The sequence below is a fragment of the Setaria italica genome, chromosome VII (assembly GCF_000263155.2).
Source record: "Setaria italica strain Yugu1 chromosome VII, Setaria_italica_v2.0, whole genome shotgun sequence".
Lineage (NCBI taxonomy): Eukaryota > Viridiplantae > Streptophyta > Magnoliopsida > Poales > Poaceae > Setaria > Setaria italica.
Genome location: NC_028456.1, coordinates 14,010,576 through 14,032,997, shown reverse-complemented (window position 1 = coordinate 14,032,997; position 22,422 = coordinate 14,010,576). Strand labels below are relative to the sequence as shown.

The following is a 22,422-nucleotide window of genomic DNA, read 5'->3' as shown; positions in this document are numbered from 1 at the left end:
TCATCCATAGCACATTTTTCATAAAATGTTCATATATTTACCATATTGCAAACGTTACCAATGATAACACGTAGCTACTGATGCCCGAATAATTATTCTGGTGTGACAAACATCCACAATAACTTAACCCAAACATACAATACAGCCATCGAAAACAGTTTCACATAATTCCATATGATGGCCCTTGGTTGCATGTGTTCTAGCAAAGATCATAACATATGCAATGGTATATACAAACGAGGACTAATCAGATCCTATTCCTTCTTAGAGGGGTGGATGGCAGTGACCGTAGAAACCATTGAATCAACACCGCATTTGTTTTTCACGAATGGACCCCTGCAGAGCTTGTAGTAACCATTCTCACCCCAGTTCTCGCCCCAGGAGTTCTTGATGATCCAATAGGGCTTTTCCTTGAAGCGGATTGGTGCGTAACCAGCAGATCCATAGCCAACTAGGAGAACACCATGGTCAAGATGCCTTCCACAAATGTATGGGCACGAAACACCACCAATGTATGTCTGCATGAAAATTGCATTGATACCAACTGCAGGACAGAAAATATCATCAGTGTGTTCATGATATTCATAGGCTAATTTAGGAATGCAACGATGAAATTTTTTTATCCTTACTTGCAAGTGGACCATGTTTAACCAAGTTAGCAGCAATTTGGTCTTCATCCACAGATACAACACTGAAGTTTTTCACTTGGGCTACAATTTTGGACTTGTCAAACTTGCAGGTGCCGCCAGTCCCAGCGTAAGGGTAATCTTTCTCACTCTCTAGGCCACCAGATTTCTGTAGATAGCTGAAAGCTGTTGTCATCAAGCCACCATTGCATCCTGCATCGCATGAGCGTGGTTCTGACGGATCACACTGCAAATTCAAGACAGCAACAGAGCACAGAAATCAGATATGCGAGCCAGCAGGGGATAAAAGCTAAGAAGGCCAACAGTTTCCTAGTTTTTTGTCGCTTGAAATTATTTCTCTGAATCATCTAAAAGTTGCAAGTACATAGCTTAAAATTACAATACTATCAGACCTGTTGGATGGTCCAAAAAAAACAGACCAAGAATTAGCAAGTTTTCAAACCCTTGAAAAATTACACACTTCCATTCATAAGAAGTGAACTGTTAGAACAACTGAAACAAGACATTAGAAGATGCTTGATGCTGCTGGTGCCTTGGACTTGCAAGTTGCAACCTAGGAGAAGTTTCTTGCGGCCAATGGCCAACCACATGTAGTTGACTTTATACAACCACTAAATGGATAAGATCCAAGCTAACAATTTGGTGCGTAAACAAATCGCAACTTTCTGATAGTCCTCTATAGTAAAAAAAATTATCTTTATCAATTTTCTTCATAATTTCCTACTTTCTGTGTTGAGGACCTTCTGTTTCCCCCCCACCAACCAGAACAGAGGAAACCCAGAAAATGACATCCCAGCAGAAGGCAACAAGATAACCCAAAGGAATATTCTTGCATCATCCTTTTAGTCCAAGAGAACAAGAGTGAGAGCTAGAATTCAAAGTGAAATTTCACTAGTTGATTAACGATAGCTATTCGACGAGGAGCAGTCTCTTGTGGATACCTCGTGATCGCAGTCGACCATCTGCTGCTCGCTGAGCACCTCGAGCTTGCCGGTGGCGAGGTAGTGCGCCCCCTCCAGCGCCCCCGACGCGCTGAAGGACCAGCACGACCCGCACGAGCCCTGCATCCAAAGAAATCCAGATCAAGCCAAATCAAATCGACGACCTATGCCTATCGATCGAATCCAATCAATTGGATTGAATCCCGCAGAGAGAAAGAGAAAGATAGAAACAAAACTAGGCCGCCGGCAGCGGACCTGGTTCTTGACGGGTCCGACGGCGCCGTGCTCGCGCCAGTCGAAGTCGGTCGGGAGGCCGTCGGTGGGGAGGATGGGCGCCTGGTGCGCCGACGACCCCTTGAGCAGGTCGCGGGCGGAGGAGCGGCGGAGGCCGAGGAACTGGCGGCGGAACTCGTCGGGGGTGAGGTCGGAGAACTGGGTGACCCCGTGGACGGCCGTGGGGTCGAGCCGCTGGTGGCGCCGCGCGCGGCGGAGGTTGGCCTTGAACACGGACATCCGGTGCGCGCGCTCGCCGTCGTCGCGGTAGGACTTGCCGAACCGGCGGACGAAGCTGGCGAAGTGCGCCTCCGCGTTCAGCTCCATCTCCAGCTCGTCGTCCGCCGCGCCGTCCCCTACCACCTGCTCGATGAGCGGGTCCTCCGCGGCGGCGGAGGCGTCGTCCGGCTCCGCCGAGCAGAGCGCCGCGGCGGAGAAGACGGCGACGAGGAGGAGGGCGGCGCTGGCGAGGAGGCGGAGGCGGCGGCGAGCCATGGTACTGTTGACTGGTAGGATATTTTTTTGGCGGCTGTGGCGTTGGAGTGGTTACCGCCTCGGGGCGTTATTTATGGTTTGAGCTCGGGGGGGTGTTTGCTTGCGTGGTCGCCTCGCTGGATGCGGTTGCGTGGAGACAATTGCCATCAAGGATTTGTGTATAATTGTTGTATCAAATTATCCATGCTGTGATAAGGATGTTAATGGTAACTTGGAGAGCGACATGTAGCCCACTGGATGTAAGTCTGCAAGGTGATATTTTTGTCTACTACTGCTCTTACATTGTATAAACGGAGAAGATACCAAATAATTTACTACTTTGACATCGTGTGCAAAGTATTTTCTATTAATTTTATGGTTTTTGAGTATTTTGAAGAATATGAACTTTATTACTATCTTTTTAACACATAAATCTGTTGAAAGTGTGAAGATCTTGTTGTGAAGATCTAATATTTAGTGACGCTCACCATAACTATAACATATATAGTAGGCTTCAAGTTTTCTTCTCCCATTGCTTCTCCAATGGTTATTTTCAAGGAATATATTGCTCTTAACAAAAGTAAATTTTGATGAGATTAAACTGTTGCGGAGGGACTAACATGCCAAAGCAACATAAGCGACGTGTTTTAATTTTGTCACAAGCACTCTCTACTCTTCCCCTTGCTAGCTGCATCCATGAGTTCTGCTACTCATTTGTGATTTCTGTCGTGCCATGACCATGAATCAAGCAAGGTCTAATAGCCCTAGAAAAGAGTGGAAAGAGAAAAAAAAATAATACCTTTTTTTTTGTCTTGGAAATAATACCAAACATCCATCGTCTAGGTTTCGTTAATGTTATCTGATGTGCTTCACAATGATTGGAGGTTGTGAACTTCCAAAGAATCTCACAACACGTGACCACATGAAGTGGTAGGCAGAAAATCCTGATCCACCAGGGCGTCGCCACTCACAGTAGCGTACAAGTCAGAATTGCCGTATAGAATCTCCGACGGGTAGGGCACCTAGCACTCTAAGCAGTATACTACCAGTGTGTGCCGGTCAAAGACAAAAGAAGCCAAGAGAAAGAATGCTCGCCGAACCAATCAGACGGCTCGTGCTGCTCTGCGCGCGCGGACGCGAGATCCACGTGGACACGTGTCTGCGGGGCTGTGGGTCCGGTCCACAGCCAGCCAGCCACGTAGGATGTCGACGTTGCCCAGGCCCAGGCTTTGGCCCACATTGTCATCCACCGCCACGCAACGTTGCTTTGCTTGTGGTCATCATCCAGGTCGACATCGACTCGGCTCGTCGAGTCATCGTTGATCCAAACCGAAGCGGACTATTGCCAGTGTCAGCCAGCCCTGTGAGGAAGACGACCGGCCGTACGGTGCCAAGCGAGAATCTCATCGCAAGCGAGCTCGTCTGTGCGCGTGTGGAGTATTCGGCCGGCGTCCATGCGTCTCCGGATGTCGTTGCTGCCACTCTACTCTTCCTGCGACTCGACAGCAGCTCCGATCCGCCTCCTTGTTGATTGGAACGTCTTCATGCGGAGCCAGCATTATGGTTGCCGGCTTGCCGCGCAGTCTCTTCGGCCAGTTGGCTAGTTTGGCATGGTCTTATTTCGGGTAATGGTTTTCATTCAGATTCAAGTTGTTTTGAGCTCAGAGTCACTTCGTGTAACCGATTGGCTATATTTCGATTCATGTAAGAGTGAGTCAACGAGAGATGAGGGATCAGTGTAATCGATTGGCTATGTTTCGATTCATGTAATAGCGAGTCAACGAGAGATGAGGGATCAATAGGTTCCATTATTTTGGTGCTTCTATGGTTTATTGCTGGGCCCTTGAATTGAACAAACCATCGGACCCGCCAATAAAAAGGGGACAAGGCGATTTCACTTATCATGGATAGAGGGATTTACATAGAATTGAACACTATTCTCTGCCAATCTCTGCTAACTCCTACGCAACCGAAAGGTGCTCCGGTTCTTGGCTTTGCATTTTGGTAATTTTTTTTAGTGTCCTATTTTTATCTATCGACTTTTGGATGCTACGGCAGTTACGCGTACGGTTCTTCTAGATCCATATCAACGTTATACAGTGGTTTAGTTTTTTGTACTACTACTAGTTCAAACTTCAAAGAGAAGCACGTTGACCGAATCTGGCCTTTACTAACCTTGTTATACCCTAGGCAAAGCACGTTCAAGCCACTGTAATACACTACCCGTCTTCAAATCTAAGCGTAAACTACGGATCTCGGCATCATTTACCGTGCCTACACTTGCCCGCATGCAAGGTGCGCTGCTGAGATCCAAGACTTGTAAGATGCAACCTGGTCGTCCAAACCCACAATTGGCCAATGCTACAAAGTACTATGCACCAAGTCTAAGCCAGCACTAGCGCACAGAAACTGGCAACGACTCGACGCATGCATGAATGATATTAACAGAACGAATTGAGATAACTAAGCAAGGGGTTTATTCAGGGTAACCACTGACTGCCGGTACACCATGATGTGCCCTTTGGTTGTCACTACTACTTGGCTGTCCGCTGTACACGACACGAGATGATCCAGACGACGATCAGGTGCACGACGATGGTGTAGCTAATCCTCAACTCTAAACCAACAATGAGGCAAGCAAACCATGGAGGAGAACCCTGCCCCCTACGACGGCTTCCACTAGTTAGTGAAAGGGTAGCGATGCTGCTAGTTTATTTCCTCAAAATTTGCGGCCTTTCCTGGCGTTGTTCAGTTGCTCCAGCAAGTCCTGTATGGTGAGAGATGCTTCCTGCCAAAGAGGAAACAATGCAAGTTGAAACGAAATGTAATAAGAGACGAGAAAGAAAAGAGTCAGGCGTTGCTGCGACATGCCACACAGGGAACTGTTGTCACAGTTTGTTCACTCACCTTCAGTTTCTTCTTCAGGCTGTCCTCTTCTAGGTCTCGACGGGTTCTTTCTTCGGAGAATATGTCAATCAGTGCTTCTTGTTCCTTGGTTGCAGACACAAGTTGTCTCTGCAAATCCTCCACCTGGAAGGTAAAACGAATAGATAAGGGGCGAGCAAAATATATTATCCCAGGAGCAAAATGTATTCTTATGGAGCAAAGTAAAGGATACGATAAGCACAAATACTCATAGGTGCTGCTAGCAAGCAGTCACTGATCACGTCATGGATTTAGGTAATATAGAAAGATAGTCGGTTATCTTACTGACCAAACACAGATAAACAATGAATTTGTAAATTGTAAGGTGGAAGAGCAAACTATGGCTACCAAGCACGTGTGTCAGGCTCAGGCATGTAAACACAGAATCTAGTGGTACTCCCTCCATACCGAAATATAAGTTATCTTAGTTTTGTCAAGTCAAACTTCTCTAGTTTTGACCAAGTTTACAGAAAAAATGAACCAACATCTGCAGCATCAAATCAGTTTCGTTAAATCCACCATGGAACTTGTTAGGGCATTTTATTTGGTATTATAGATGTTAATATACTTTTCTATAAACTTTGTCAAAATCAGATAAGTTTGACATAGGACAAAACTAAACAACCTACATTTTAGATGGATGGGTAGAACATTTCAAGACACTAACAGGCAACAAAACTAAACCCTGCATTCACTGCAATAGAGCGGGCAGACTCTTGTTTTTCTAGGTCAAGCAGAAAAGACAGAAGGGCGTACCCTCTCTGTCAGAGACTTATTCTTGTCACGCTCCATCACCAGTTCTTGCTGCATCGATTCTTCCACCTTTGATAATCTAAGGAAAGAACACCATTAACAAGCCACCATACTGCAAGTCTGCAACTCAGTAAACTGTAATATCGTTGATACATTGCAAGCATGCTGGTTTGGTAGTTCCAGCTACCAAGTTATCATGGTCAAATAGACATTGTTGCTTACTTGAATGGAAATCTTAGGTTTTCCTTCAAAATGCGCTTCTAGGTATGCATCTCATTGCCCTCATCTTTTTCATAAAAGTACATACCTCTCCTAACTAAAAGATCAAAAGAACTGGTATATAGTACAAATCCATTGTCAGATTTAAGTCTTAATTTCTGAATGTGGGATGTGGACCATCATAATCTCTTATACATGACTCTTGATATTATACCTCATTTGAGCAAGCAATCCCTTAACTCAATTACACAAACTTGTTGCTACATTTTAAGGTCATTCTCTCAACAGTTGCACAACTTGGAGTATGGTAAGAAAGTGACAATATGATCAATCTGATACTTCGATCTTTGATTAAATCCCATCAAAGGTCATCCACATACAGTAACTATGTTGGTTGCCATGTAACAAGAAAAATAGAAGCTAAACCTGCTGATATTTACCTTTCCTTTAGTGATGAGTTTTCATCCCTTAATTGCTTGATAACAGCCTCATACTCATCAATAGTTGCATTTGGGTCCTGGGTAGTAAATATCAGACAGATTAAATTATGATGCCTTGACAAGATAATCAATAATTATAAAGTAGGCAAGTAGCAATGAGTGCCACGTAAAAATTTGGAAGCTCAGTGAATATTATCAGCAGTTAACAGCAAATAAGTTTTATATCAAGCAGGTTATATAGGACTGCAATACCATATAAATGAGGAAAACAATGTACCTGAATCCATTAATTCACATGGCATATAACTAAATAAGGACTCAACTAGTGCCTGCGCATATAACTGCTCCATCACCGCTGGCCTCCACCACACGGTCCAGGTTCAATGAACCAGGACTGCCCCGTCATCACTGGCCCCCACCCCTGCCCGGCCGGTGGCGCCATGCCGCCATCACCGTCAGCCACGCCACCCACAACCCACAATCAGTCTCCCCACTGGCCGTCCTCCGCTGCCCAGCCGGCGGCACCCTCGCCGCCTTGCCCCACCGGCCAGCACCCATCACCACCGCCGGGCCAGCCCCACGACCATCCTCTAATCCCCACCCACCAACCCCCCCAAAAAAAAACCCAAAATACAAACCCCGAAAACCATAATCCCAAACCAACAAACCCTATAAGCGCTAACCTCAATAACTCGCTTGGGGTTGTCGGAGTCCGCCATCGCACCGAAGCTGGGCGAGCGAGCACGAATCGAAGGAAGAATGGCGGGGCGACGGTTCGAAACAGTGGGAGAAAGGTTAAGGCTGAAAGGATAAGAAGTGAATGGTTGGGGAAAAAAAAACTCGGCTGGTGGGGGAAAACCACTGCCCCCACAGTATTTCACTAAGAAGAGCTCAACCGGAGCCCGGCCAAGAAAGGTCACGAGAGCTGGCCCCCCTCATACATGGAGATGCCGCCCCCTGTGGTATAGGCCTTTACCCGTGCTTTGAGGCCCAACCCACGACTAGCCCCTTACACGAGGGCCTTGCCCACCACAGGTCGGTTGCCAACCAAGGGAACCAGTGAGTAACCTTTATTTTAATCCAGCCCCATTTAATTCGCTCCCACGGGGAATCGAACCTGCTCTAACCACTAGGGTAGAGGCCCTTTCTCACAGTTTGATCTCACATTGGACCTCACAGTTACCGATCGAACAGCCCGGAATGTGCGCACGCCAGGGCATAAACACCTGCGTGCATCAATCCATATTTACTTACTCTTGTAGAATTTTGATATCGCAGCTATTCCATCAGAGGAATGTTACTACTTGTTCCAAAAATTTTCTAATACCTTTTATGGCAGAAATAGCTGTCAGGCACTACAGCCAGCCATGTGCGATTCAGCAAGAAAATATGGACCAACCCAGATTATAAATTTTACACTTAACTGTGCAGTTTATATTACCAAACTAAAAGAAAACTAGCATTTCACCTAAACCCAGCTAAAGCAATGCAAAAAGATAAAGACCATAGAGGAATCAACACAAAGCAAAGACATAGGAGGATACAGGTTATTATGGAAAAAAGTGGTAAGAAGCTTCCATGCTTAATACAATAAGAAAAACTCTTGAAAGCTGCATAAATCATAATGCTCTAGCACACCATGGCCCCAGTTATCATTTGCAAATAGGAAATTAAGCATGTAGGCTGGTATAATTGAACATTAGCAGAAGAAAATTACCATTGACTGTGACTCAGTTCTGACTCTCTCTCTTTCTGTGAGTCCACTGGATTGAGGTGTTGTCAAACCAATACTGCCATTTTGAAATGATTTTTGGTTTATATTAAGGATGTGAGATCTTGACCTTGATGACGGAGTGCCCACAAACTCAGAATCACTGTCATCGCTATCAGGTAGCCCATGTAGTACTGACTTTGTAGATCGTTTAGTCCTTGCAGACTTCTCAGCTCTCTGCTGGATACCAAATGATGTGCCAGCCTTCCCACTCTTTTTACTATTGTGGAAATCTTTCAAATATGTGTAGCCTTTCCCAGAACAATAGGGTGATGGTTGTGCACTAGTGGTGTTTTCAGGAAAAATTTCTGTCAAAATAGGAGAGAAAATTGTCATGCTTCTGATTATTCAATATGCAATAAACTGTATAATTTGTTGCGCTACCTTACACATATGTAAAATAAATTCAAACAAAAACGATAAAGATGTCATACAAAATCATATTGTAATTAAAGTGGTTGTTGGATTTGAGGTTAGTGCATGAAAAGAAGAACAATTAATGCAAACTCTAAGAAATGGCAAAGAAAATTTGCTCAAAGAAGAAAAAATTAGTTCCATTACAATAGTCCTCAAATAGCTTACCCCAATTTGCTTGGGAGTTAGGACAAAGGCTTTTGCTGCTATTTTCATTATTTGTTGTTTTACAAGAATAGTTTATGTTTTACATTGATGATCCTCAAAACTCTCTTGCAAGTTCCAATATGTGGGCAACAATACTAAGTAGTATCTCTATTTCATGCATTTTTTGGCATGACTGATACTACATCCATATCGAAATATTTGTCACTATTGACTTTTGATCACGATGTTTGACCATTCATCTTATTCAGAAAATTATGTCAGTATCATTTATTTAGTTTGTGACTTACTTTGTCATGAAAAGTATTTTAAGCATAACTTATCTTTTTGTATATTTACAATAAAGTTTTGAATAAGATGAATGGTCAAACATTGCAAGGAAAAGTCAACGGTGACAAATATTTCGAATCGGAGGGCGTACTAGGTTATTATAATTTAGAGGCACAACTTTGATAGTTTAAGTCCAGACAACTGTTTCTTTTACCATTCGATGGGAGCTAATTTGGTAGCTATACCTACCCCTGGCCCAACAGAGATGTCTGTCACAAACAAGTAGTCTGAGCCCACTTGTGAGTGGCACAAAGTCTGCAGATCTAACAACTGCTCAACTGCTTGAATGAAGGGAGCAAAATAAAAAATCTAGATATAAAAGTTGAGGAACCAAAAGAGAACCAATGTGCTCACAACCAAAAAAGGAAGCAGGAGAAAAGCCAAAAGTTTAGAGGCCCAAGACAAGTGGCTCTGTTTCTAATCACTCCAAAGCAATGGGAGTCAACAAGTTATAAAGTTCCTAACTACTCCCTCTGTCCCAAATTATTAGTCGTTTTGTCTTTTCTAAATTCATAGAATTTGCTATGCACCTAGATATATATTATGTCTAGATGCATAGTAAAATGTATAAACCTAGAAAAATCAAAACGACTAATAATTTGGGACGGAGTAACAACTAAGTATGTACAGAATTAGTAAACTAAAATGCTCGCAGCAAGTCACAGCATAGTCAAATCCAGAATTATCCCATTATTTACCTCCCTCTCCTGACTCAGAGATTCTGCCAGGTCGCGGCGCAACATATCCTATCCGATGAGCATTCCCTGACCTATCAGAAAGAAACAGAGGAAGATAAATGTTGAGAACAAGACTGACACTCCATAAAACTTGGTCTGCCAAAAGGTGCACAAACGAGGAAGTAGTTCGGAATCGCCCCACTTGCCCACCAAAGAGTGAACTCACTAGAAAATTGGCGCCCGATTTCGCTATAGCTGGTTTGCCCGTGATTTGACCAGAACACAGCTAGCAAAGCCAGCACTGGGTCAGGCAACCAAATGATGGGTGGACTCAAGCGTCCATCCAAACGTTCCCTTACTACTAATGTATTATTATACCAAACAGCCACACGATGAACGAAGACAAATAATAGCAAAATGTACCAGTAATCCTTCTGCATTTGAACTAAGCGTGCTTCAAGTCTTGCCAGAAGTGTTGTGCGCTCAAAGTCCTGCTTATCATGAGCTGGCTCTATGAAGTTTGCCTCAAGTACACCTGCAGTGTAAATTGATCATTACTAGATTTTGAACTCAATATACAATAAAAGACTAAAAATACCAAAGCAAGGAAGAGGGCCTACCTATGACACCACGGCCACCACTTCCTGCAGCAGTCCACACCCTCCAGAAAGGCTAAAAAACACTTACGTTAACAAATCGATAAACACCATGTGAAGTACTACCATGAAGTATGTTAGAAACAGAAATACAGAATACAGGTAAACACCATTGAGTGAGTGAGGCCAATCAATCACTAGTACTATTCAGAGTAAACAATAAATTTCATCTTTACTAAATGACACCCTATTTTACAAGAAAATGGCCACAAAGATGGAACATCCGGTTTATGAATCAAAGGTATATAGGCCAGCATGCAGTTGCAGATGGGAGATTTATTGAGTGTATTGAAGGAATTTTTTCTCTTTTACATAATACTGATAACTAACCAAGCATCTGTTCTACCAGCATTACTGACCATTGATACATCAAAAAATATACCAGAACAGTGAGAAACCAATAATTATAGTGGCAGCAGGACTACAAAAGAAAAATAATACCTTTATCAAGCGGTTCTTGTGGTATACATTAAATCCTTGAACATCAATGTGATGTTTTGCATCTTTTACAAACCCAATGGTTACATCAGCTACCATCTGCAACAAAGATCTCCAATGAGTTACCAATACATCAACGGCATTAAGAAAAAATGTCTTCAGTCATAGTCATTTACATTTGAATCCTTTGGATGTCCGTTAGGTGCCACTGGCCTGTATGTAACCTCTTTTTTCAGCATCATATCAGTCACAATATTATGGTGTTCAATCTCTTTTCCACGTAAAATCATTTGGAAGTAATTTGGAAGTCGCAGATACAAAATTGAAGCATAACTCTGCAAAAAATTTACAAGCCATTCTTAGCAAGCATATCTAAAGGCAACACCAATTAAGACTGAAGCTAACATCTTTTGAATAACATGCTGATAAATTATGATTTATCAACCAAGGAGAATGCAAAGCAGGAAAATAGTTCTGCATTGTAAAGATGCACTTAAACCATCTTTATGTATTCTAAAAACTATGCTGATCTGCAAACAAAACTTAAGGGGCTACTGTAATACTATATCCTACATAAAACTGCATAAACTCGAGCTGCTGCTTCTAAGCAATCAGCAGTACTAAGAGAACATGAGAGTACTTTGAGTCTCAATAAAGCTGCAAACAGTTAAATTGATCAAATGCCCATGCTTGGGCACGTAATAAACCTGATATTTTAGTTATGTTCAATTCCTTTATGCCCAGAGTTCATGGTTATTAAGGATCGATTAGGTGTCCAGGATCTCTAGCCATGGCCCTGACTTGCCTTGCATGCTATGAATCACCAATACGGCAGGAAGGGTGCCGTACCCATATCAGATACGGCGGGATACGGCGATATGTCCCGATACAAGTATCGGGAAGTAACAGAAAAATACGGTTTAAAAATAAAACAAGTAATTATCGATATGCTGTGCATAGGCCCGGTATTCCTCCCCGATGCGTTGGCCCAGCTAAACCATTTTTCAAAGCCCAGCACCATTTGGCCCACAGGTACACAGCACACCACACAACTCATCCTCTCTACTCCCTCGTCTCCTAGCTCGTGCGCTGCCACCACCACCACTTTCCCGGCTGCCCCTTGCTAGCGAGAGCAGCTGCAACCTGTGAGCACATGCGGGGAGCTAGCGAGTGCCATCCCTTGGTAGCCTTGCCATTGGGATCACGTTTGCTGCTGAGAGCGAGCGCCGCCACAGGGACCCGAAGCCGCGGTACAAGAAAAATCAGTTCTCCAAAGCATGTGCCGATAGCTGGAGTAAAGCTGCTGGAGCATCATGAAGCCGAGACATCGTACTCTAAAGCTGCTTTGTCGCACGTAAGGTCAAGACTTGAAGAGGTACCGATTGATTCTCTTGCTGGAATGGTCCAGGGATGAAGTTTGTGGGAGGAAATGCATAAGAATTGTGGCTGTTCTTGACTGTTGAATTCTCTGAGGATCTGATAATGCAGTTAATTTAAATATATTATTATTCGCCGTATCAGCGTATCCTTGTTTTTCAGGCATCACCATATCACTGTGTCGGCGTACCTATATCAGGTATCGATGATACATAGCTTGCATGCATATGGTATCAACCATGTGCATAATGCATCAGTAAGGTGTGTTATGGCATGACCTCAGGGCAAAAGCAGTTCACAAGTGCTAACAGGAGCATGAATGCAAACCAGATAGCATAAGTAGGAAGCGAAGGAAAAAGGGGCCAAAACAAGTCTTCCTACACTCCTCCAAGCCTCCATCTGCTGCTTAGCCTCATGCCGCCATCCTCGTGCTCGACTCCTCTGCCTCGACATTCAAATCTGTGTATACCCTTCCCTCATACAAACATGTCCGTGTGTATGCATTCTGTCATTCCTATGCATTTGTTTTTCTGCTCAGCTTTTTTTTCTTTCTTTTGCTGGTGTACACATATGTGCTACAGTGCGATGCTGATGATAGATAGTTAACTACTGCAGCATAGTGCATGCTATTGTGCTTACTACAACATTAAGCTACTCCTGGGTGAAACAAACGGATAACTAATCAAACACCATCATATGCAGTAGTACTAAATGCTGATTAGATTTACTGCAGTGCCAGGTTGAAATGTATGTCTGTCCTCTACACGATATGCCTTATGCACTGGGCAGTGTAATGGTGATCGGGCACTGCACGCTGCCTTGTCACCTTAGTGAACATGCCAGAAACCATCAATGTACATAAAATTTCATGCACAGAATCCTAAGACTTCTTATTTTACAAGATACCATAAAAGGAATTATTGACACATCAATTAGAACAGAAGCACCAGGTTTTCACGATTTGCACACAGCAGAAACGTAAGGTAAGCATTTGATGTCCAGTTTCATTTAATCAGAACTGAACTGACCAAGTCACTGCTAAATCAGTAAAAAAGGGGGATGCACTAAAGTACAGTTTTGAGTTAAAATAAAATCTAACATAAAATAAATTGTTGAAATGGAAACACTATTTCGTGACTAATAGCAAAAAAAAAGTGCTGAGATTTATGACTACCAGACATCAATTTTATACATGACTTCAATAAAATTTACTACCAAATTGTGTATGCATACATCAAGCTTACCCTCAATGAATGCCTGTATGTGAGGTAATGCTTGGAGTTTGGGAACTGGTTTGCCATCTGGATATTTTTCTCATCACGGTTACCACCTCTGAGTTGAATATCCTGCCATGTGAGACATCACTAGAAATCACAGAGGAGCTGTTTAACTAGAATGGTGGCACAGTCTTTGGACAATGGAACTTACATGTACATCAGCATCAAAATCAAGTTCCAAGTCCCCTTGGTCATCCTCCCAAAGATTGTAAATAATAATACGCGTCCCTTGTTCTTTCATAGAATTAAACTGCAGTGGCCATTTAGAATACTATAAATGTAGTGCATGCTAAAAGTAAAATAAAACACATACAATTAAAAAATTAGAGGCCCAAAATTTGATGGATCGTGGCACTCCAGAAAACAGATTGACAGTTTTTCATATCATTTAGCTTTTTTACAATATTTTGGTATTCCAAATTAATCTTGAAAATACATCATAATATACAGTCATAGGGAAAAAGAATAAATAATAGGACGCTTCCAATGAAACAAAGCATGCTCTAAAAAGAATGATTATAAAATTCAAGGAAAAATTGCAAATATCATGTAGATGTCACTTCAAGATGCAAATACCTTGCTACGTACCATTCTACTCCCTCCATCCCAGAATACAACCTTCTAAAGCGCTCAAAATTTGTCCCTGGGAATTCAACATTCCCAACACCACTTACAATTAATTGATCCTCGGGCCCACCTTGTCGTTCTGATTGACGAGTGAATCAATTCACATGCTTGCACTCTGATTGGCAGGAACAATTTGTGGCGCAAAAAAAGGAAGCTTGTAATCTGTGCAGTCAAATTGAAACTGCTATCTATGGTCTAGATTAACTAAACAGCTGGCTGATAAATGAGGGGCACATTTTTACCTTCATGCTTAATCTGTCCTAAATCCTAAAAGTGCTTGTATTCTGGGGTGGAGGGTACAACTCGACACCAGTTCAAAACCTCCCCAAAGGGTAGATGCCACTTCCAATCATCCACATAGGATGCCACATGCTAGTATGCCAACACCGAAAGGGAATTGGGGAGGATGTAACTAAGCACTAGAGCCCACCATATCAGATGTGTAGACAATGTTCCCTCCATGAACACCAAGCGTTAAGTCTTGTGGGACCTAGTTCATAGTTAAACCCTCAACCACTCCCCAGCTTCCATGTTGGCATCTTACATGAGCATCCAAGGTAATCACAGCTGAACTACTGACACTGGATCGCCTAAGCAGCCTCACAGGGATTTGCACCAAAGCTGGAGCTTAAGTAGGCTTAGTATTTCCATCTTGAAGTGACTTCCAGGGAGAGTGTCTTTGCATTTTTCTCTAGATACAATTCCACAGCCAATGTACATCATGAATCCACTACTTTTATTTCTGTTTGTTGAAATGGAGATGGGGTTGAGCCTCGTCTCGAAAAAAAATGAACCCAATACTTTTGACTCAAGCACACTAATAGTTTCCTACAAGGTTCTTAAGGCTCTAGGGTGTCCTATGGTGACAAGCTGTAACTAGGGACTTGTGGCGAGATATGCATAATCACCTAGATGCCTTACGAACCTTTGTTTTGTACATTATTTGACCATCAATAGGGCCAACTACTCCTAAGTATTATTGCGTTAACAAGCAATCACAGTAGTACTTTATCCAACAAAGTTAGATAGACGATGTTCTTTTTCTCTAAAGCAAGCACCAGGAAAAGGTGATGCTTGAGAAACTGCACGGTACAATCGTACATGGCATCAACTATACCTGTTCAAGTAATTCTGCTTCAGTTGAATATGGAGACCATGCAATGATTGTACGTAAGCTTGTGTTCCAATCATCCGATGTAGTTCGGACCATTCTTTCCCATCCTTGTTTATATTCATAATCAATCTGAAAATGCGCAATAAAATACAAAGTCAGATAGTACTGGTCTATTTAAGATCAAGAAGCTGATCACGTGCCTCAAAATAAAAGGACTGCCTGCCAACTTCTAGATACAGCACACTAAATGTCCAGCAAATTATTCCTCATAGTAAATAATAATCAAACAACGACCTAGGTCTGTCAAAAATATATTCAGAAGACAACTAATACAGTGATTTCTAAGAACATATTGAATAATTCATGAAGAAAGAGATACTACCATTGGAACAATTATGTCCTCTTTGCCAGTGCTCCTAAGAAATGTATAAGATAGCATGCCAATGCTTTGAGTAGGCCTTCATGTCAACCAAAAGTAATAAGTAAAAAGGTTTAAGTTTGTTGACAAAACTCAAAATGAATCAAAGTAAAAGAAAATACAAGTTCATAGCAAAAAAAATGTAACTAATTAGTTTGAAAAGGAAAAGAACCATGAGTCATTTACTGGAATCCTAACCATTTAAACGCTAGAAATGCCATATGAATGCAGTCTACATATTCATCCAACTACAAAGTACTCCATATGTGTTGTTTTTTACTCTCTCTTACCACTGCTTCTTATCATGTGTTAGTAAAATTAAGCTACATATGCCAATTTGATATAGCCAATCTAAGTTGCTTCTAATTGTATGTGTTAGTCACTGGAATTGGAAAATTCTCCAAAAATATTGACAGTAAAATCCACCATACATTTCACTCCGTATCAAACTTGAACAGCCATCAAAATTAAACAGATATATTGCTGTGCAATCAAGATTATGTAAACCATCCACACAAAAAAAAAGATCATATAAACCAAACAAACTAAAGTGTTTTCTGTCTCCTCTTTTGTCCAAATAGGCAAATACAGATTATGGTTTATAATACTACACAATAATCATGAGAACAGGCATCTTCAAGAATATTTGTTGCTACATTGTAAGTCAGATAAACTGGACCAGAACCTTTTGCCTGATTTTCCACGACTACGGGAGAAAACTAAAACATCAGCACCAAGCCTCATCGTACTTGTCTTGAAACCATTACCATCTACAAGGCAACAAATTAAGGACACTGAATGTAAAAAACTTTAACCAGATATTTTATGGGTAAATATAATTTATTCTTCAAAACTTACATTGCCCAATAGTACTAGCAATTTTGCTCTTAACTGAATAACCCAAGGACATGCACTGCCTCATTTTATCCGGGTCCATGCCACCACCATCATCTACACAGTAATTAACAAGAAAAACATCAGTTATAACATGGTTATCTGAATGCTATCAGTGGCTCCACTAGTCCACTCATATCATCAGATAGTTGCGTTGCAGGCTTCCTATGTGCCAATCTGAACACTGCATACGGGGTCAAAATTCAAAAATAGCAATTTGCTGATTGTTATTTATGAGTTCATTCAAGAATATGCCTATTACAGTGTTCTATAGAAGTATATAGCTCTTTCTCTGCTGAACATAGCTTATTGCTACTTAATTGGTAAGTAGAGAAAAAATAGAACAGCATTCCATGTACACTTCTAACACATGAGGATGACATCCTATGAAATACTGTATAGCCGACTCCACATCAACATGTCAACAGGACAAGTCAAGAGATCTGCCAAAGTCAAAGGATAGTATCTGCATCTTTGGTACTTCATAACTGGTAGTAGGATATTGGAGGATTTTGCAAACTGGTTTGGCGCACATATACCTATCCAATGTTGGATCCCTTTGCTCACAACGAAATCACTGAGACACAATGACATTCATATGGCCTTGTAATGATTGTTTATTTAAAACCCATTGCAATATGAGCACCCTGCTAATATGAACTAAAATCCAAAAACATAAAAGATAGAGTTTGAAGCAATTTTCTCAACTCTTAAATCAGCGCTTATCTCAGCAGACAAGTTTTAGAATAGTTTATATTCAGTACTAGCATGAAAGGAACTTAGAAAGAGGCATGTTTATTTTGATAGTTGTTGCAGATAGCAAAATTATTGCTTCTAGTCAGATTAATCAAGCGAACATAAATAATCCTCTCAGCGACATATGTGTCAACAATGCAACTTAATGCAAGGTATAACAAAGTTAAGCACCTTCAACAAGAAGCATTCTTGACATCTCTTTGTCACTGTCTTTTTCGTTCTCTAACATGTCTATGTTCACATAGGTAGCTCCATTTATGACCTTCAAAAGAATAGGTACTCAATAACCATAAAAGGATTCAATGATAAAAAGAACAATTAATATTTCTATTTAAGCTTACTTCATCGAGAGAATTGTCCAGCAGCTCAGCCAAAGCTGCAATATCACAGCACATGTTAACCAAAAAATATGATCAAAGTAGTCTATAACAGAAGCCAGTAACACATTGCTGAGTGGTGTGTCTGAACTCTGATTCCACATGTTATTGAAAAGAGATAGGAATAAGGAGAAATGAAAGGAAGACCATACCGCCTAGAGCCCATTTGTGACTTGTTGCATTTGAGTGTAGAAACCTAGGATGCACACGAACATGATCCATTCCAGACGCTGAAATGAAAAATTGGTGAGGACACAGATAACCACTGAAAGACAAACTAGATGCCCATCTAGAAACATCACGCACACAAGCAACAGCACACAACACCCTAATACTGTAATACAAGTGACTTATTGCATTTCATCATATAGAAATCTAATATCAGAAAATTCGTCAGACACAACAAACATCATTCTATACTTTGCATGTGGAAACTTATGCTCCAGCCTGTCTCAAGACATGACTGGCAGGGCCATTACTCATTTTGCATTGTCATTAAAAGTAATTAATCCATAGCCAAGCTCATAGATACAGCGACATTATCTCTTTCCCCACTCATTGATGTCCAGAAGCAAAAATAAGAAAGCAGTAATGTGTGCAAAAATCTGAAGACATCGTATCGCATGATTTTCCGAATTAAAGAGAAGTCCACGAATTCTTCAAGAGGAACAATAATTCCACGAAGGGAGATGAATGCAGAAGGGTTTTAGCATCGGATTGTACCTGACGGCTGCGGCACCCCATTTCCGAGCGGCTTCCCGTCGTAGTCCCCGGCCTTCCAGAACTGCTTCGTCGCGCAGGCTGCCGGCACCACCGGCGGTGGCAGCGGTATCGGCTCGAGGAACCCCGGGGGCAGGTCGACGGCCGCGGAAACCCTAGCCCGCTTCCCCGCCGAGCCGCCCCCTCCCGCGCCCCGCGCCCTCTTTCCGCTCCCGCCCGCGCCCTCGCCGTCGGAATCGGAGTCGCTGCTGCTAAGGTCGATAACCGCCGCCGGGGACGCGCTGGCGGCCCCGCCGTTGGCCCCCGCCGTGGCCGCCGCCGGCGTCCGGGGCAGGGAGCCGCGCTCCTCCGCCGCCTCGGTTTTCACCACCGGTGGGCTCATGAGCGATCTCGAAAAGTTCGAGGGATCCATCTGTAAATTTTCTGCCCTCTTTTTTATTGCTTTTCCCTTGAACCCTTTTTCCTCTCCACGCACACCGGATTTCTATTTGGCACCGGCACGCGCTCCGGAACGCGGTACAGAAGCATACCGGATTTGCATACGTCACCGACATGTGGGTCCATTATTTGCAGCTGGGCCGGGCGCACACGGATAGGGGCACTGGAAATCTGGAAAGCGCCTTAGAGCAACTCCAAGAGACTGCTAATCTTACCCCCAATACCTTTTTTAGGAAAAAAGAGAGAAAAAATGAACTCCAACAATCCACCTAAACCTTCCCCAATTTTTTAGCGACGCTAAAAAACAGCCTGCCACCGCGTATATTTTAGCGTTGGCGTTCCTCCCCCAATCCTGATTCCCGCACACCCGCGCGTCCCTTCCAATGGGCCCAATACGATGACATGGCCTGTGTTTGAAATATTGGGGGCTATTTATTAGCGATCTGTTGTGGACTGATATGCTTTTGGGGGAAATTTTTTTTGGAAGAACCCCCAATACATAGTTTTGGGGAAGAATTTTTTAGGATACTCTTGGAGTTGCTCTTAGGAAGAGGAAAGGATGGAGGCGTGAACTTTTCTTACCTTTTCTCGCCACCTCGGCTTGGTAATGCGCGATGTGTCCCCACGCGGGTTTGGTGGGCCATAATGTCAATGACTCGCAAACTTAGGGAAGCGGAGATGACCGAGCTGAGTGAAACCGAATGAGGGGAGGGCATCTCTCCAGCGGATTGCTCCCGCTCCCGATATAAAAAAACTACCATTCGAGAGATTTTGAAGACTAGAGAGAACTCTAACAAATTATCAATAGATTTCCTAATACCAAAAAAAATTTACCAATTGCCAAAAACTCACCTCCTCTCCCTTTGATGTAGGGGAATGCAAGCCTCTCCCCTATCGGCAGTTGATCTTGGCGTGCGGAAATGTCCGCGCCGCTCGCGCGCTGCTGCTCCACCCCAGCGCCGGCAACCCAACGGCCATGCGGCCTCACCCTATCTTCAGCCTACGTCGGCGACCCAGCGCCAGCCGCCCCTGCCTCCGGGCTGCGCTAGGGGCCTGGCGGCCGCGCCCCACCTCAACTCGCGCTAGCGCACCCCTGCCTCGTCGTGTGAGCTCTGCCGTCGGGGAGGACGACGACACAGGGGCGAGGAGGCGACCGCGGCCACGACCAGTGAGGGGAGGGGAGGAGTGGGCTGGCGTCAGTGCGGGCGCCGCCGCTGGTGAGGGGAGGAGAGGAGTGGGCGGGCATTGCCACCAAGAGGGGGCGCAACCGACGCAGGGAGGTCGGGACGGCAGCGGTCCGGTGGAGAAAAGAAGAGAGAAGGGAGGGGAGCCAGGAGGAGAGAAGGGAGAAGGGAGGGTGGTCAACGAGAGAGGGTGTGGGCGGAGGGTGGAGGTTGGGAGGGGGCGACCGGCAAGAGGGGGAGGTCGGGTGGGGCGGCGGATCTGAGCAGAGCAGAGAAAGAAAGAAGGGAGGTGTGGGAGGAAGAAGGGTGACTGGGTGAGGGGAAAATAAATAAATAAAACCCCTTGATGTGTGGGTCCATGCGTTGGGAGGAGGTATTGGAGATTAGTTTTTGGTAGTCTGTTGTAGCGGTGATTACCAAAAAAATGCAAAAGTAACTATTGGAGATGGAGAGAGAAGATGTTTTGGTAGTGGAGGATGAGCAATCTGCTGGAGATGCTCTTACTTACTGCAGTTGCCACTTGCTACGTAGAGGGCTGCCATGTGGCATGCAGAGGGACGTATGAGGCCACCTGGCTTGGTGCGACAAGCGATGGAGCACGCTGGGAAGATGGGATGGGAGGTTGACGAAGATGCATGTATGCCTGTATCGGTGGACGGTGGTCAAACACGCCAGTAGAAACTGCTCCGCTTATTTTCAAAAAAAACTAACAAAATTATATATAAAATTATTTGCCGCATGTGGAGTCGTAATTTTACATTTAGAGCAAATATGCACATGCGGCAACGAGTGCATATTTTCAAAAAAAAACTATTAAAAAAGAGTTAAACTCAGTAACAACCAAATAAGTAAACCCGTACCGCAAGTATTTGTATCAAATAACTTATGATGTGTTTTCAAAAAATCTAGTAAAGAAAATTTTATATTCATGTATCAAAAGACTTTATGCACAATGGTGGGATAACAAAGAAATTTTATGGGATTGAATTGCTATAAAAAGATATTCACGGTCCACATATGACATCTATATATGCTAACATATTCACCAACAATATATATCATCAATTGTACAATAGTTATTTAGGTAGTAATTATAACCCTAATTAAGTTCCCATGATGGCACTTCCATTCCGACAAACACCGATACTCTCCGCTAAAAGTGTAATAAACAATCAACAAACATATATTTCAGACATGCCTGCAAAATCCATTACTTGATTATTGAAGGAGATTCTGAAGAGCAAGGGATGTCAATGCCACATATACAAAATTAATGTTGTTTTTTTTTCATTTTATCAAGTAATGAATTTTGCGGACATGCCCATGAAAGAGCCCGGAGCAATAGAATCCCAACCAATAAATGAAGAAAACAACATTAATTTTGTATCTGCGGCATCCTTTGATATTGAACATTCCATCTTATGGATTGGTGCAACCTTACGAGCTTCTTTGGAAGGCAGTGTAGAAAAACACATGAATAGAAAAATATAGGAATATGATAGAATTGCATAACAAAAATAGAGGATTCTAAAACACAAAAATTATAGGAATTGGCGTTTGGATGGATCATAATAGAAACACAGGATTTTGAAATAAGGATACATATGAGAAGTTAAGAACCATGAGCACGTACACCAAACTACAATTAAGCACTGACCTATCTTAAAGAGCGATCGTTTGCCTCTATCCTACATGTGGAGTGAAAAAAGAAACAAGGTCGGAGTGGATATTTCATATCCTACAACTTTCCTATGAAACCACACCTATGGGTAAGCTTCTTTTATTTTTCCTATAACTCAATCCTACGTTCGAAATGTTGCTACAGTACCAAATCTTATAAGAATAGGATTGAGAGACCTATATTTTTCATATGACAAAGAAGCCCTACAATTGGAGATGGAGAATCAAATTTAAGCTCAGGCCCCGTTTTCTTCCACTGACTTATTTTTAGCATCCGTCACATCGAATGTTTAGATACTAATTAGGAGTATTAAACGTAGACTATTTATAAAACCCATTACATAAGACGAATCTAAACGGCGAGACGAATCTATTAAACCTAATTAGTCCATGATTTGACAATGTGTTGCTACAGTAAATATTTGCTAATGATGGAT

General features: G+C 42.8%; 2 protein-coding genes across 2 annotated transcripts; both read right to left on the bottom strand.

Annotated features, from left to right (window-relative positions):
• Positions 1-14: 14 nt before the first annotated feature.
• LOC101776544 (cysteine proteinase 1) lies at positions 15-2,410 on the bottom strand. The gene is made up of 4 exons (XM_004975199.4): positions 1,844-2,410; positions 1,589-1,708; positions 630-873; positions 15-544 (listed from the first exon to the last, which is right to left on the bottom strand). The coding sequence occupies exons 1-4, from the start codon at positions 2,354-2,356 to the stop codon at positions 255-257; spliced, it is 1,167 nt and encodes a 388-aa protein (XP_004975256.1). The 5' UTR covers positions 2,357-2,410; the 3' UTR covers positions 15-254.
• Positions 2,411-4,767: 2,357 nt separating this feature from the next.
• Positions 4,768-19,110, bottom strand: LOC101775460 (protein MICRORCHIDIA 7). The gene is made up of 20 exons (XM_004975196.2): positions 18,687-19,110; positions 18,116-18,193; positions 17,928-17,962; positions 17,758-17,848; positions 16,795-16,887; positions 16,622-16,706; positions 15,901-15,976; positions 15,522-15,647; positions 13,929-14,027; positions 13,745-13,846; positions 11,300-11,458; positions 11,127-11,222; positions 10,650-10,701; positions 10,453-10,564; positions 10,051-10,121; positions 8,390-8,751; positions 6,673-6,749; positions 6,017-6,092; positions 5,243-5,365; positions 4,768-5,123 (listed from the first exon to the last, which is right to left on the bottom strand). Exons 1-20 carry the CDS (start codon positions 19,093-19,095, stop codon positions 5,055-5,057), a joined length of 2,391 nt encoding a protein of 796 aa, XP_004975253.1. The 5' UTR covers positions 19,096-19,110; the 3' UTR covers positions 4,768-5,054.
• Between the last annotated feature and the right edge of the window lie 3,312 nt (positions 19,111-22,422).

What these genes read in the sequence shown, in the direction of transcription:
- LOC101776544 (XM_004975199.4), bottom strand. Translation starts at nt 2,356, where the DNA reads ATGGCTCGCCGCCGCCTCCGCCTCCTCGCCAGCGCCGCCCTCCTCCTC. An exon ending in TCGGACCCGTCAAGAACCAG is followed by an intron (nt 1,709 to 1,843) that starts GTCCGCTGCCGG and finishes CTTTGGATGCAG; the next exon opens with GGCTCGTGCGGGTCGTGCTG. An exon ending in TGGTCGACTGCGATCACGAG is followed by an intron (nt 874 to 1,588) that starts GTATCCACAAGA and finishes TTGAATTTGCAG; the next exon opens with TGTGATCCGTCAGAACCACG.
- LOC101775460 (XM_004975196.2), bottom strand. Translation starts at nt 19,095, where the DNA reads ATGGATCCCTCGAACTTTTCGAGATCGCTCATGAGCCCACCGGTGGTG. An exon ending in TGGACAATTCTCTCGATGAA is followed by an intron (nt 17,849 to 17,927) that starts GTAAGCTTAAAT and finishes ATTCTTTTGAAG; the next exon opens with GTCATAAATGGAGCTACCTA. An exon ending in ATTTTGATGCTGATGTACAT is followed by an intron (nt 13,847 to 13,928) that starts GTAAGTTCCATT and finishes CTCACATGGCAG; the next exon opens with GATATTCAACTCAGAGGTGG.